The sequence below is a fragment of the Calonectris borealis genome, chromosome 2 (assembly GCF_964195595.1).
Source record: "Calonectris borealis chromosome 2, bCalBor7.hap1.2, whole genome shotgun sequence".
Taxonomy (NCBI): domain Eukaryota; kingdom Metazoa; phylum Chordata; class Aves; order Procellariiformes; family Procellariidae; genus Calonectris; species Calonectris borealis.
Genome location: NC_134313.1, coordinates 116,123,391 through 116,139,241, shown reverse-complemented (window position 1 = coordinate 116,139,241; position 15,851 = coordinate 116,123,391). Strand labels below are relative to the sequence as shown.

At 43.5% G+C, this 15,851-nt stretch overlaps 1 protein-coding gene across 2 annotated transcripts in view; it reads left to right on the top strand.

The window, feature by feature from the left end:
* PDE1C (phosphodiesterase 1C) overlaps positions 1 to 15,851 on the top strand; it is a 268,202-nt gene that overhangs the window by 207,126 nt on the left and 45,225 nt on the right. For both annotated transcript variants that reach the window (XM_075143038.1, XM_075143037.1), the window contains 2 exons: positions 5,427 to 5,527; positions 7,523 to 7,651. In XM_075143038.1, coding sequence (XP_074999139.1) covers positions 5,427 to 5,527; positions 7,523 to 7,651 — 230 coding nt within the window. The remainder of the gene's footprint in view (positions 1 to 5,426; positions 5,528 to 7,522; positions 7,652 to 15,851) is intronic.

Here is a 15,851-nt window from a genome sequence, read left to right as displayed (position 1 = left end):
CCCCAGCGTCCCAGGAGGGTCGGGGAGTCTCCATTACCCTCCAGCCGCTGGGCTCCCTGCAAGTGGCATCATCCCCGCACCCGACAGTAGCAGAGAGGGGCAGAGGGGAGGAGAGGGCCTGGCATCCTCGGGGCTGCTGCGCAGGGGTGACGGGAGGAGGCCATTGTAGGGCCCTCGAGGTCCTTGGGGCCTGGAGGTGGGGTTTTCAGTCTGAGGACGGGAAGGCCCGTGGGGGCTTGCTGTCCCCGGCTAGTTCTTGCCTCAGCTACCGAACGGGGGGTTGAAGATGAAGCCAGACCCGCCCTGGCGTTGCACAAAGAATAGCTGCAGGTCAGCCGTGCCTCTAGACAAGCAGGCAGGACCGATTTGATCTTGGCTAGGGGCTCTTCAGGGGAGTGCGGAGGGTGAAGGGTGTGTAGGTACTTCTCCCCATCAGTTGATTCCCATGGACCTCAAGCAGTGTAAAAGCTGTTGAGAGCACACCACCAGTTAAGGAGTCAAGGGAGGTGTTTTCCTTTCCTGCACAGTGACTCAATGACAAACAGTCAATATAATATTTGTAAAGCCTATATATTCAGTGCTCTACTTTTGCACAGTTTCACAGCAACGTGTAGACATTTGAAAGTAGCGCAGCCTCTTCTCTTAGCTCCTTTCTTCTTCGAGACTGTAAACTGTATTTTCTTAAAGGTAAAGAAGAGGAAACTATTTCCGTTGACTTGCTTTTCCTCTGCTTTTATGGACTATGCTTCTCTGATATAAAGGTGTTAGCCCAGATGAAAGACAGATCACTTTGCAAGTACATCATGTAAAACTTGACAGGCTTTTGTGCATTATTAGCACCATTAAATATAGTCCAGTGATAGCTCAGTGGAAACACCTCTTGCAAACAGTTTCTGGGGACTATTTAGCCAGGGCTGCTATGCAGCAGGCAGGCTGCAGCACCATAATGTGTTGTGTAGACTTTGAAGGCAATTGCAGAAACAAAGTGCTAAAGCTGGTCAGATACACCTGCTATTGTGATGCCTGATGTTTGAAGTGACAAATAAGAACTCTTCAGTATTAAAATACTTTCTTTTTTAAAGTCTTTGAAGTATTTTTCCTCTCTGTTTCAGAGGAAACAATGTTTTAAAATATGTGCAGAGGCCAGAGAATGTGCACATTCCAGATTTTACATCTATAAAAGGGAAACTAGAATTTGTGTGCTTGTGAGCATATCTACACACTGGCACTGAAGTCAGTGACTCATTCTCCTGAGCTGAGCCCTTTGCTTTTGTATTCCTACTGTAATAAGCTACGCACAAAGTATCCTGTGCAGACCGTCATGATGGAGTTGTACTCCAGAGGATGCAGTGAAGTGTCTGCTATTTCCCAGGAATAATCCCAAGCACTAATTGTTCCCACTGCCAAATGATATGTGGCATTTGGTTTAGGATCTAATGTAGCACAATAAGAAACCATTTTTCTGCTGCCAGGAACAAGGGACTCACAACACTGCGTGCCAACAGTAACATTTCAGCTTTGCTTCCCTTGTTAGAATGCTTTTTTTAACTTTGTTTTTTCTTTTTTTTTTTTCTTTTTCTTAGTTAACACCCTGCCTTCCCTGCAGGATAGAATGCCTCTCAATGTGCATAGATTAATGTAGTTTGAAAATGAGCTCTATAGGTCATCAATCCTAATGTCCTGCTCACAGCAGGGCTAGCTTCTAATATGCATAGTATGTTCACACATAGTAAAGAAAGGTAGGGGACATTTTCCTGTTTCCAGAATTTGCTCACATCAGTATCTTATCCTTACTCTAGCATACAGAGTTGTTCAGTTCATAGCTTTTGCAATATTTGTGCAAGAAACTTGGACATGCTGGAAGGTAAGACTTTGGTTTCAGAAGGTGTGTTGGGGCCATTGGTTTAATTCTTCACTGGGATGAAGACAGAGACTTGTGAAAAAATCATACAATAAACCAGAAAAAAAACCCTCATTTATCTTGATAACTAGTTATTTGCAATGTGGAAAAAATACTTTTTTTCAAATTCAAATAGTCTGTATAGTGATAATTTGTGTAGTCTCAAAGGGAAGAAACAATTGTCTGGTTTATTTTTACGTGGTTCATTTGCCTTTGTCATGCTCCCTGTTATTCACAAGCTCTCTCAACAGTTTTGTTCCAGGCTTCTTTTTTCTTCTATTTTCTTTTCAATTAAAAATATTCTTTTCCTCTAATCATATTCAGTGCCTGAAATCTCTTTAGTTTTCCTGTTATTTTCTTCCTCAGGATGATGCCTTGGAATGAATTCGTTATACTTTACCGTATGAACTAGAGTATTTTTGGGGTTCTGTCATAGACATAAGGTTGAAAGAGAATTTGGAATTACTCTGATGTTTCTCTCTTAGGGGATTGGTATACAAGCATGATGTGTAGGAACGACATCCAAAAGCTGACACTTTTTGCTTATTTCATTCTTTCCTTTATTTAACTCTGTTGTTCAGCTGTGATCATTACTATCTTCAGTATTATTTTCTGATTAATCTTTATAATTATTAGGAATTACCGTATGATTTCTTTGTGAATCCAGACAGTGAGGTGCAAATGGTAAAGCTTAAGAGTTCTTTCTCTGATACTGTCAAGAAGTACAGGAGAGTATTTCCTGCAGCAGACCTGTAAAACTGCAGAAGTGCAGAACTTCTGTCACATCTGTTTGTACCAAAGGGAAGTGAGATCCTCCTCTCCTCTAGACTATTGTGATTGCTAAGCAGATCCTCATGAGCTTTGAAAATGATAACTACTTTGGAATAAAAGACCATAAACTCTGGGGAAGTAAACAAGCTAATTATTGCTGTCCTTGCTTTTAGCATTTTCTTGGAAGTGCATTCATTTGTTTGGTTAGATTTGGAAACACTGCTCTTTCCTCTTCCTTTTTCTCTCTGTATGCATCAATCCTTTTGTTTACATGCCAATGACTTGCCTTGGTAGCTAATTCTTCATATTTATTGTATGTTTGTGAAAGACAATCATGCCTCATTACCCTTTTTTTGTTTCCACTTTGGAAGCCAATACTTGCTCTTTCATGCCTTCTTCCCCCACCATCCCTTACTCCCTATCATCGCAGAAAGTTTGCAGGTTTTGTTCTGGTTTGTTTTTGTCAACCCTTTAGAACTGAAAAACATTCCCATTTCCTCCCTCTTTTCATCTGCGACAGTATCCTGCTGGTTTCTCAATAGTTCTGGATGCCTTTGTTCTTTAAAACTAGCTCTCTGTTCCCAAGATGAAGTCCATCACAAACTAGTGAAAGGTAGTATCTCCACTTAGATGGAGATTGCATCCATTCTCTGCAGGCTCTTTGCCATCTTGTTTGCTTTTCCTTGCAAGGTTGTAGCAGAAAAAAGGGACTAAAAGGTTCCAATTAGTTACCTGCTATTTCCCTCCTGTTACTCACAAGCCTGTTTTGTCTTTGGGCTACTTACACCAATTTCTTTATTACCCACGTTCACAACTGTAATCCCAGTCTGTATTCTGAGTGCTCTTCCTCAAATGCTGTTTTGATATTTAATACGTCTCCTCAGGTGTATTACACCCTATTTGAAAACCTACATTACCCGAACTTGTTCAACAAGTGACCCTTTGGTAGGGCATGCAAGTTAGCACTTTTAGTATGTGTCTTAAGAGGTGAGGTAGGAGACCTCAAGCACAGAGCTCATTGCCTTAGTGATGTTTTAAGACTTGGATCATGAGATCCTGTTGGAGTGGGACTTGTCAGATGATGCCCAGAAGGTCTGAAGTGCGTGCATTAGACTGACTGGGCGTGTCCCGTAGTAGTTCTGTGTGAATAATGTAGGTTTGCTCTGCCTGTTCCTGAGCACTTGTGCCTGATTTTTTTCTATCATTTGCACTCTCTCCTTTTGGCAAATGGCAGAACATGGTTGAGGAATTGAAGTCCAGATCCAGACGTATAGCCTGGAAACCCTAGTTCCTTTTTTCCCCCAATGCAGTTGCCAGAAGTTGTTGCTTGAAAGTCGAAAGCATGTTCTTCATCAACTGTAAAGCATTCCTTATTCACAAGACACATCTGGAAACAGAAACATCACAGATTTCTCCACCACCAGTGGTGTCCATTCCTGTCCTGGACCAATTGTGTAGAAATGAGAAAATAGTTTAGTTTCTGTGTCTGCTCATTTCTTGATCTCTTCACTCTCCTCTCTCTCTCTCTCAAAAAAAAAAAAAAAATCAAGAGCTACCTTGATTATGGTCAGTGGCATTGTGCGAAATATTGCTGGCCAATATTTTCAAACTGCATCTTTAATGTAAGGAGATCTTTAGTACTGAGACTTGCTTCATTCTTCATTGGTTATGCAGAGATGGCTGTGAAAGGCAGGAGAAGAGCTGGACAGGTCGCTGTGCGCAGAGCCCCACAGTTATCTGGGCTTCCCCTGCACATGGTTAAGAGACCAGTGGTGGCCCCTGAGCTGTAGCAGATGTCTAGAATAGATTTATGAAACCATACTGCCTTTCCTGGGCTTTGAATTAAAAGGCAGTTCATACATGAACATCTGGCAAAATGTTTGCAGGTTGACAGGGAGCTGTTACAAAAATATTTGGCAACACTGCGGTAAAGGTTTTCTCTAAAGGTAATATATTTAAGCATTTCATACAAATATTTACAGCACCTACAGTATCTAGAGCCTTTGTCTCTGATGCTCTTGATGTTAACAGCACTCCTTGTGTGCTACCAGTGGAAAACCACACATAAAATGATTGATTAACTCAGAGGAAAATTATTAAAAGTATCCGAGTCATTTAGAAATCTAAGTCAAAAGTGACTTAAGCATTGAAACATAAGGCTTAGACTAGGCAATTAGGACAAAGAAACCTCAGGACTTTCTCAAATGTCTCTATAAACGATAAATAAATAACAAGACGTACATCTTGTGAGGCTGTGTTCCCTGTTCTCATGATTCAGTGATTGACGAAGACTTTTAGTAACTGGAAATTAGCGACATTCTTCTGTATTTGAGACTCTGCTATCCAGGTCAACTGAGCTGAAAATACATACCCTGGTGGCATGTGCATACCTGCACATGTATCATCAAGTTCTACTTGAAGAACCTCGATTTTCTTGAGGTTTCCCTCTCTCTCTTTCTCACACATTGCTCTTTAAGAAGGGCACATGTTTTCCCTTGCTCTGCCTTAAGCCTTATTAGCTCCTTAAACATTTTGCTGAAGTTCAATTTATGTAGATGAAGCATCAGGAAAAACACTAGTTTGGCTTTTGTGTATCAACCAGAGAAGTTTGCTTTAAAACAGCTGGCAGGCTGCAGGGGGAAGGCAATGATGTGCAGCTTGGAGTGTCAGCAGGGGATAACTTGCCTTAAAAGACAAAAGCCTTAATGCCTGGGAAAATGACAGTTTATCTGATTGCTCTGTAATCTCTTTTCAGCACTGGCTGACAGAGCTGGAGATCTTCGCTATGATCTTTGCAGCTGCCATCCATGACTATGAACACACTGGAACCACCAACAACTTTCACATCCAGACACGGTGAGGCCACTGTAAAATCATGATGAAGGGTTGGGAAATGAAGGGGGAAACCTTTGGAGAATAACAGCACAACCACCTAGAAAGGTGCCGGAGCTTTTGCTTTCAAATGTTACAGAAGGAAATTTCACTTCCTTAGGTTGCATTTAATTTTCTCTTGCTCAGCCATTTACAGTGGAATGCATGTATTCTAGCTTCCTGAGCATTGTTTCATATTAATAATCAGGAAAAAGGCAGGTCCCAAAATATTTCTGTATAAAGTTGCCAAAGGCAAATTGCTGTACAGAGTGATGTATTTTGATGAAGGTACAGTTTGGAGGAGATACTATAATTCAACAGTTTTTTCTCCTTGTTGAATTTGAAGAATCCAAAATTAACTGCATAAATCAAGAATTCAACAATATCTGTATTCCTCAATGAACACCAACGCTACACAGACTATTTTTACTTTAGTGGAAAACCACACCTGCAGCAAGGGGATATGTTTACCATTACCTGTTTAGGGATATCATTTTTTAAAGCTTTGTAAATGGTGAGACAGTAATTAGCTGATCACAAACTAGACTGGACCGGTGTATTTTTTGAACTCAGAATCTTCTATAAGGCTTTTGGTTTGGTGGAAGAGAGAAGGAGAAGATGAAGATGGCAGCAAAATTCACAAGTGTGCAAAGATTGTGAAGTCTCTAGTTGCAGTCATAATTGGGCATCTAACATCTGTGTATTATTTTGACAATGGGAGCGTACTGGTAGCAATGAAAAAATGTCGAGATGTCCTTGACTGACACTGCTCATTTGGGCATTTCTAAGATGCATTGCATTTTACCCTAAATTAGATGTCTGGAGTATGTTAGCTGAATCGTGCTGTGTATCACAGATATGTAAAGGTTGCCAGGATAAGTCACATGTATGCTCAGGAAATGAGAGTGATGAAATGAGAGTGGTGAAACACTGGAACAGGTTGCCCAGAGAGGTGGTAGATGCCCCATCCCTGGAAACATTCAAGGTCAGGTTATATGGGGCTCTGAGCAACCTGATCTAGTTGAAGATGTCCCTGCCCGTGGCAGGGGGGTTGGAGTAGATGACCTTTAAAGGTACCTTCCAACCCAAACTATTCTAGGATTCTAGGATTCTATGAAAGCTTGGGAACGTAGAAAGAAGTTTCTGTCTCTGTTTTGGGCCAAGCCACGCTCCACTTCTTACAGCTTCATGCATGCAAGAACTAGGGATCTGCTGTATTTCCCAAATACTTACAGAAGAATTCAAGGAAGGACAGTTGTAATTTAATTTCTGTAACACTAAACATCAGAGGATGTAAAGTGTCAAGGGAGAAAAATATACGCTGCTCTCTGGGAAGCAGAATTGAGTGGGGGCTGTAACAAATCATACTCACCCTCTGTTGCCATTAACTTCCAGCAAGAACTTTGTCTTCAGACCAGTTTAGCCATTCATCAATCTCAGATCTATGCCCTAGAGCTTAAAATAAGGTGTGAAGTACCTTTGGTCTTACTCTATCCCGCTGGCAATTGCCCTTCTGGACAGCATAGTCTAGTGCACAGATGACAGAAAGCAGTTCAGTTATATCTTGCTTACAGCCAGTTTGCTGTTCTGGAAACAATATTGGGGCACATCTTGCAATTGCTTATTTGGGTACAGTCAGGCTTTAATATGAGAGCAACATACACAAGAGCTGGAAAAGAGTCTCATGATTCAACTCTAAATTTATGTCTCTCTCGCAGCTCTCAGCACATTTTTTTTTTAAGTATGTAACAAAGAGACTAGGTGAGTCTCAGCTGATGAAATAGATTTTGCGGTGAATTTTGATCTTTAGTTTTCTTTTACTGAATAACAGCAATGAACGAAGTATTACAAGTGCTCTTAAAATGCTCGTATCTGTGCTATAGAACTAATCTCTGTAGCTGATCAAAGGAAAACTTCTAAATGTGAGATTCTAGACAGGGAAGAAACATAACATTTCCTATGTTTTCTTTTAAATGCTAGGTCAGACTCAGCCATTCTATATAATGACCGATCTGTGCTTGAAAATCACCACGTGAGTGCGGCGTATCGTCTTTTGCAAGATGATGAAGAGATGAACATTTTATCTAATCTCTCAAAGGACGACTGGAGGTAAAAATGAACATGGTGGCTGCCTAGGAACATTGCAGCATCACCATAGACTGTTATTACCTTGTTTGAATGGCAATACGCATTATTGCATATTGCATATCAGTATTTCTATTGCTACAAGAAAAAGAGCTTTAAAAGGTGTTTGTCTTGCTTATTTCTGCTTTCGGTTTTCACTTCTGGTAGTGAGACTAGACTTTGTGACAATGGATTATAATATACAAATTGACTCCCATCTGATTTCTAAGTCTCACAGAGACACCCTTTGTACACATCCAGTCGTAATTGAGTGTAGAGGTAACCTGCTGTATGTTCATCCTAAAGCATAAACGTAACCTTTATCTACTTTGACACTCCCTGCCTGGAAATTATAAATTAGTTTTAATGCAAAAAATAATCTAGCCCAAGAAGCATAAATCAGTGTACTATTGTTGTTGTTTAACCCTGCAGGCAGCCAAACACCACAAGCCGCTCCCTCACTCCCCCCACCCCGCAGTGGAACTGGGGGGAGAATCAGAAAAAAAAGTAAAATTCATGGATTGAGATTAAGACAGTTTAATAGAACAGAAAAGGAAGGGAAAATAATGGTAATAATAAAGATAGAATACACAACAGGAGCGATGCACAATGCAGTTGCTCACCACTTGCCAAACCATGCCCAAAACAGCAATCGCTACTTCCTGGACCATGCCTTTTATTTATATACTGAGCATGACGTCATATGGTATGGAATACTCTGTTGGCCAGCTGAGCCAGCTGTCCCGGCTATGCTCCCTTGCAGCCTCTTGTGCACTTGGCACAGCATGGGAAGCTGAAAAGTCCTTGACTAACAGGGTACTGAGCAACAACTAAAAACATCAGTGTGTTATCAACATTCTTTTCATACTAAATCCAAAACACAGCACTAGGAAGCAATTTAATTCTATCCCAGCCAAAACCAGGACAGTATCCACCCCTTATTCTATACCATCTACGTCACGCCTACGTCTCACATTTTCCAATACATTCCAATTAATTACCACCACTTTTCTTGTCTTTTGATATATACACACAGATATCATTTCCTTAGTCTATGGGCCATCCCTGTAAAATGTCCATTGAGTTCATTTAGTCCATGACTTTGGGCTCCATCTGTCATAACAGTCTTTCAGGGCAGGAGAGATGGTGTGTGGTGTTGGATTGTTGCATCCTGAAGCCAGTTCTGACTCCATTATCACTGTGCTCAACCGGTGCTATCATTGTTGCACTTTGTTCGGTTTCATTAGGGTTCATTCTTCATTAATCTGGATGATTTTTACTGCAATACTGTTGATAGCCATAGAAGTGATGGTATACAATATCATATAACAATTAACATCATACAATTCAGTTCATTGGCTATTTTCACCCAAAATCAAATCCCCTTGAGATACACATCGGACTTCCCCATCCTTTCACGTTACCTGCCAAGTGCACCCAGGTCCTTGAGCAAAAGTAATCCTATGAATGGGTTTTCCCTTGCCCGAGGCAGGAGTAACCCAGACTGTCTTCCCCAGCATATTTTTTGTGTGCATGACAGGGACTTCACCTACAGTACGTAAGAGTTTTGATTGGGTAGGGCCAGCCCCTGCTGTTGACTAACCAAGTGGTGGCTTTTGCTAAATGTGTATCCCAATGCTTGAATGTCCCACCACCCATTGCTCTCAGTGTAGTCTTTAGCAGTCCATTGCATCGTTTGATTTTCCCGAAGGCTGGTGCATGGTAGGGGATGTGATATACCCACTCAATGCCGTGCTCTTTGGCCCAGGTGTCTATGAGGGTGTTTCGGAAATGAGTCCCGTTGTCTGACTCAATTCTTTCTGGAGTGCCATGTCGCCATAGGACTTGCTTTTCAAGGCTCAGGATGGTATTCTGGGCGGTGGCATGGGGCACGGGATATGTTTCCAACCACCCGGTGGTTGCTTCCACCATGGTGAGCGCATAGCGCTTACCTTGGCAGGTTTGTGGGAGCGTGATATAATCAATCTGCCAGGCCTCCCCATATTTATATTTCAACCATCGTCCTCAATACCAGAGAGGCTTTACTCGGTTAGTTTGCTTGATTGCAGCGCATGTTTCACATTCATGAATAAGCTGTGCAATAGCATCCATGGTCAAGTCCACCCCTTGATCACAAGCCCATCTATATGTTGCATCTCTTCCTTGATGGCTCGAGGTCATGGGCCCACTGAGCTATAAATAATTCACCTTATGTTGCCAGTCCAGATCCACCTGGGCCACTTCAATCTTACCAGCCTGGTCCACCTGCTGGTTGTTTTGGTGTTCTTCAGTGGCCTGACTCTTGGGTACATGAGCATCTACGTGATGTACTTTTACAACCAGGTTCTCTACCCGGGCAGCAATATCCTGCCACAGTGCGGTAGCCCAGATGGGTTTACCTCCGCGCTGCCAGTTGCTCTGCTTCCACTGCTGCAACCACCCCCACAGGGCATTTGCCACCATCCATGAGTCAGTATAGAGATAAAGTACTGGCCATTTTTCTCATTCAGCAATATCCAAGGCCAGCTGGATTGCTTTCACCTCTGCAAACTGGCTCAATTCACCTTCTCCTTCAGCAGTTTCTGTGACTTGTGTATAGGACTCCATACAGCAGCTTTCCACCTCCGATGCTTTCCCACAAGGCGACAGGACCCATCAGTGAACAGGGCATATTGCTTCTCATTTTCTGGTAGTTTATTATACAGTGGGGCCTCTTCAGCACATGTCACCTCCTCCTCTGGGGATATTCTGAAATGTTTGCCTTCTGGCCAGTTTGTGATCACTTCCAAGATTCCTGGGCGACGGGGGTTTCCTATTCGGGCCCATTGTGTGATCAGTGCGACCCACTTACTCCACGTAGCATCGGTTGCATGATGTGTAGAGGGGACCCTCCCTTTGAACATCCAGCCCAGCACCGGCAATCGGGGTGCCAGGAGGAGCTGTGCTTCAGTACCAACCACTTCCAAAGCAGCTCAAACCCCTTCATATGCTGCCAATATCTCCTTCTCAGTTGGAGTATAGCGGGCCTCGGATCCTGTGTATCCCCGACTCCAAAACCCCAGGGGTCGACCTTGAGTCTCTCCCCTGGTGCTTTCTGCCAGAGGCTCCAGGTAGGGCCATTCTCCCCGGCTGCAGTGTAGAGCACATTCTTCACATCTTGTCCTGCCCGGACTGGCCCAAGGGCTACTGCCTGAACTATCTCCTGTTTATTTGTTCAAAGGCTTGTTGTTGCTCAGGGCCCCATTTGAAATTGTTCTTCTTCCAGATCACTTGATAGAGAGGACTTACAATCTGACTGTAATTTGGGATATGCGTTCTCCAAAAACCCACAGCACCTAAGAAAGCCTGTGTTTCCTTCTTGCTAACTGGGGGGACATGGCTGTTATTTTGTTGATCACATCTATTGGGGTTTGACGACGTCCATCTTGCCATTTTATTCCTAAAAACTGGATGTCCTGTGCAGGTCCCTTGACCTTACTTTGTTTTATGGCAAAGCCGGCCTTCAGAAGGATTTGGACTATTCTCTCCCCTTTCTCAAAAAGTTCTTCTGCTGTCTGCCCCACACGATGATGTCATCAATGTACTGCAGGTGTTCTGGAGCCTCACCCTGTTTCAGTGCGGTGTGGATCAGTCCATGGCAAATGGTAGGGCTGTGTTTCCACCCCTGGGGCAGTCGGTTCCAGGTGTACTGGACGCCCCTCCAAGTGAAAGCGAACTGTGGCCTGCACTCCGCCACCAAAGGGATTGAGAAGAACGCATTAGCGATATCAATTGTGGCGTACCACTTGGATGCCTTTGACTCCAGTTTGTACTGAAGTTCTAGCATGTCCGACACGGCAGCACTCACAGCGGCGTGACTTCATTCAGGCCATGATAGTCTACTGTTAATCTCCACTCTCCATTGGACTTTTGCAGTGGCTATATGGGACTGTTAAAGGGTGAGCAAGTCTTGCTTGATCACTCCTTGGCTCTCCAGTCAACGAATCAGCTCATGGATGGGAATCAGGGAATCTCGGTTGGTGCGATATTGCCGCTGGTGCACTGTTGTGGTAGTGATTGGCACCTGTTGTTCTTCAACCGTCAGCAACACCACAACAGAAGAGTCCTCCGAGAGACTGAGCAAGGTGGACAGCTGTTTAATTTCCTGTGTCTCCAAGGCAGCCCATCGGTACCCTTTTGGGTCCTTGAAATACCCTCTCCTGAGGTAGTCTATGCCAAGGATGCACGGAGCCTCTGGACCAGTCACAATGGGGTGCTTCTGCCACTCGTTCCCGATTAGGCTCACTTCGACCTCCAATACAGTTAACTCTTGGGATCCCCCTGTCACTCCAGAAATACAGATGGGTTCTGCCCCTTTATAGCTTGATGGCATCAGGGTACACTGTGCACCGGTGTCTACGAGAGCCTTATACTCCTGTGGGTCTGATGTGCCAGGCCATCGAATCCACACAGTCCAGTAAACCCGGTTGTCCCTTTCCTCCACTAGAGCCCCTCTAGTTCTGGTCATAGTATTCATTACTCACTTCTTGTAAATGCAAGTCAAGAATTTCTTCATTACAATCCAAAGTAAGATCAGCCCTTCTACTCTGTCTGGGGAACTGTTCGCTGGAAACCGTACCATTGTGAGACAGGTTTTTTCTGAAAACTGGAGCAACAATTTTCCTGGGAGAATCACCTTGTGTGATTGTTTTTCCTTGCAACTCAGATAACCGTGCCTCTAGGGTCAAGGTAGATTTTCCATCCCACTTCCTTACGTCCTCTCCGTGGTCATGCAGGTAAAACCACAGGGTGCCCCGTGGTGTGTACCTTCTATATACTCTCTCTTGAGCGGGAGAACGCTGACTCCTAATGGCTGAGATACTGGTCTGTACACGTGGAGCGTAGAACATATCCTCTTCGAGTTGCTGGACCTTCCGGGACAGTTTCTCCACAGCTGAGACAAGGGAGGAAGAGACATTGTCTTCATATTCACAGAGTTTGCTAACCGCGTCATCCACTGTTGGTGCTTCTTCCTCTTTCCAGGACAGTATTGCCAACAAACTGGCATATGACGCTGGTGCGCTTTGTACCAACTTCTGCCATATGGGTCATGTGCACTGGACTTCATCTGGATCTTTGGGTACTTGCTTGTCGTTCAGGTCACTATAAACCACCTCCAGCACGGCTAATTCTCTCAGATACTGGATACCTTTCCCCGTGGTGGTCCATTTGCCTGGGCGATATATAACATCTTCCTTGAAGGGATACCTTTCCTTCACGCCTGACAGTAGTCGCTTCCAGAGGCTGAGGGCTTGTGCCCCTTTTCCAATCTCTTTGTCAATGCCTCCTTCCCTGGAAGGGGATCCCAACTGTTTGGCTTCCTTACCCTCTAATTCCAGGCTACTGGCCCTGTTATCCCAGCATCAGAGTAGCCAGGTAATAATATGCTTGCCTGGACGATGGCTGAAATCTTTTCGCGTATCTTGCAGCTTACTCAAGGATAGGGATTTGGTGGTTTCCATCTCGTTTACAAGTTCTTCCTCTTCCTCCTCCCCTCCTCTGGTGGCCCTGCTTTTCCATCATCCCTTTCTAAACGACCTGACTTTCGCCTCCAAGATTTCCTCTTATGTACAGGGGTGACTGATACCAGCAAGGGTTGGTCCTCTGGTTCAGCTCTAGTACCTCTTACAGAGGTTGGAGTAGCCGCAGTGCCCGTCGTTTTGTCATCAGATCCAGAGATCTTCTCTTGTCCTTGACGGTTCTGAACAGTGTTGAACGGGGTTCAGTAAGCATGGGCCAGGCCCCAGCACATTGCAGTGATTTTGTCTCTCTGGAATTGCCAGGGTGACAGCATGCTTTCTCCAAATATTCTACTAGTTTTTCATGATTCTGCACTTGGTCAGGGATGAAGTTCCAAAACACTGGAGGTGACCACTGTCCTAGATACTTGCCCATACTATCCCACTCACCCTGCCACTGATAACTATCCAGCCTCGGGGCAGATCTCTGGGTGATATTCTTAAATAGTTGTTTAACCTTAAACAAGGCCTGAAACGCATTCAGGAGACATAGCAATAGGAACATGCTAGTTTGAACATTCCAAGGATATTCAAAATCCTCAAGAGCTATTGTAATCAGCTTGGAGGAGAAGGGGAAGGTGAAGGAAGCTGTCTCCCCCATAAATTGGCTCTCCGAGGAGAAGAGGTAAAAAGTGTAATTATTAATAGTTTCCGAGATAGCTCCCGAAACACAGGGATGACAGCAGTGCTGACCAATAATTTTATCATAACATAAGCTAGTGTTACACAGTGTAGCAAAGCGATAACCTTAATCCATTTCCCAGAGATGATAAACCCCACATAAATACTGATAAACTGCAGTATATACAGCTAGTAAGGTGCTACTTAACAAAACTCAAAGAACAGATCCAACAACTCTGAGAGCAAATAAACCGACATTGTGACCAGCGACTACTAACTGATATAATGAATGCTTATAACAAATTTCTTTTAACCCGTTCAGGTCAGATGTGTCGTTATCTCAACCCTTCGTGCTCCACGTTGGGCGCCAAAAAAGACTGTTGTGGTTTAACATCAGCAGGCAGCCAAACACCACACAGCCGCTCCCTCACTCCCCCGCCCAGTGGGGCTGGGGGGAGAATCGGAAAAAAAAGTAAAATTAATGGACTGAGATTAAGACAGTTTAATAGAACAGAAAAGGAAGGGAAAATAATGATAATAATAATGATAGAATACACAAAAGCGATGCACAATGCAGTTGCTCACCACTTGCCAAACAATGCCCAAAACAGCGATCGCTGCTTCCTGGACCATGCCTTTTATTTATATACTGAGCATGACATCATATGGTATGGAATACCCTGTTGGCCAGCTGGGCCAGCTGTCCCAGCTATGCTCCCTCGCAGCCTCTTGTGCACTTGGCAAAGCTTGGGAGGCTGAAAAGTCCTTGGCTAGCAGGGTACTGAGCAACAACTAAAAACATCAGTGTGTTATCAACATTCTTTTCATACTAAATCCAAAACACAGCACTAGGAAGAAATTTAACTCTATCCCAGCCGAAATCAGGACAACTATATATGACAAGGTGATGTAAGAAGCTGTAATTTAAAATAAGCTTCATGCAACGTATGATTTATAGGCCAAAATCAGTGCATGATTTGCTTTCTACTAGCAGGCAGTTCAAACTGATGAGGGCTTTCTGTTTTTATCGGGTTTTTTGAACTCCAAGGGGTGGTACTTTAAAAATAACCCAGTGTACTATTCAGGAAGAATCCTGCTCCATGGTCTTTCTCATGGGAGGGGAAGCAACTTGTGGGATCTTACGTGACGCATGGTGTCTCCTGCATGCACTTAAATGTGATACAGTGCTGAGAATTCAGTTCATCTCACTTTAATATAAACATGGGGAAATATGCCTTTCTCTAGGGCCTGGCTTCTAGCAAGCAGGTCAGTGAAGGCTCTGCTTGCTAATCTGTTTAGCCTGAATTTCCTATTTATTTCAACTTGTGGACAGTGATGCAATCCTATAGCTGAACACCAGGAATAAAATGCAGGAACTTACGTGGCTGCTTTCAATCTATGTGAGTGTTGTGGAGGAGTGGCCTGAGAAATTCTATCCCCCAATATAGAAAATAGTCTCATGCTGGGCAGCAAGCGGGAACATAAAAAACCAAAATCTGCATTGAGGTGTTAAAAATCTAATTTATTTTTTTAGCCACAGCTGGTAATGCCTTGTCAAATATTGGCAGCAAATTACTGCTTCCTTTTCTGTTGGCGGGGAAAACGCAAGGAACTTACTGACTAGAAACAGCAGCCTTAGAGCCATTGTCTACAAGGAACAGCGGAGCAGCTAGTGGAGTATGCTTCATTGCCTAGATTCTGTCTTTAGGAAAATGGTCTGCTTTGGAGCTTTAAACTGTTTTTGCTTGAATCAAAGCTAGCTTCAGATATTTCTCATTGGTTCTGTAGTGTCAACATGTGTGTTGTGTTGAGGCAATATGCTTAGACCCAAAGTTTCAAAGGTTAATCCATCTCTTTAAGAAATACTGTAACTGCCTGAGCAAAAATATTAAGTTTTTTGGATTGCTTATTTGTTCTCTTTCAAGTAGGGCTTTATTATTTTATAGCTGCCGATCAAGTAGCATGTGCTCTAATACCAAAACATGGTGATTTTTCTGTGCTTTTGC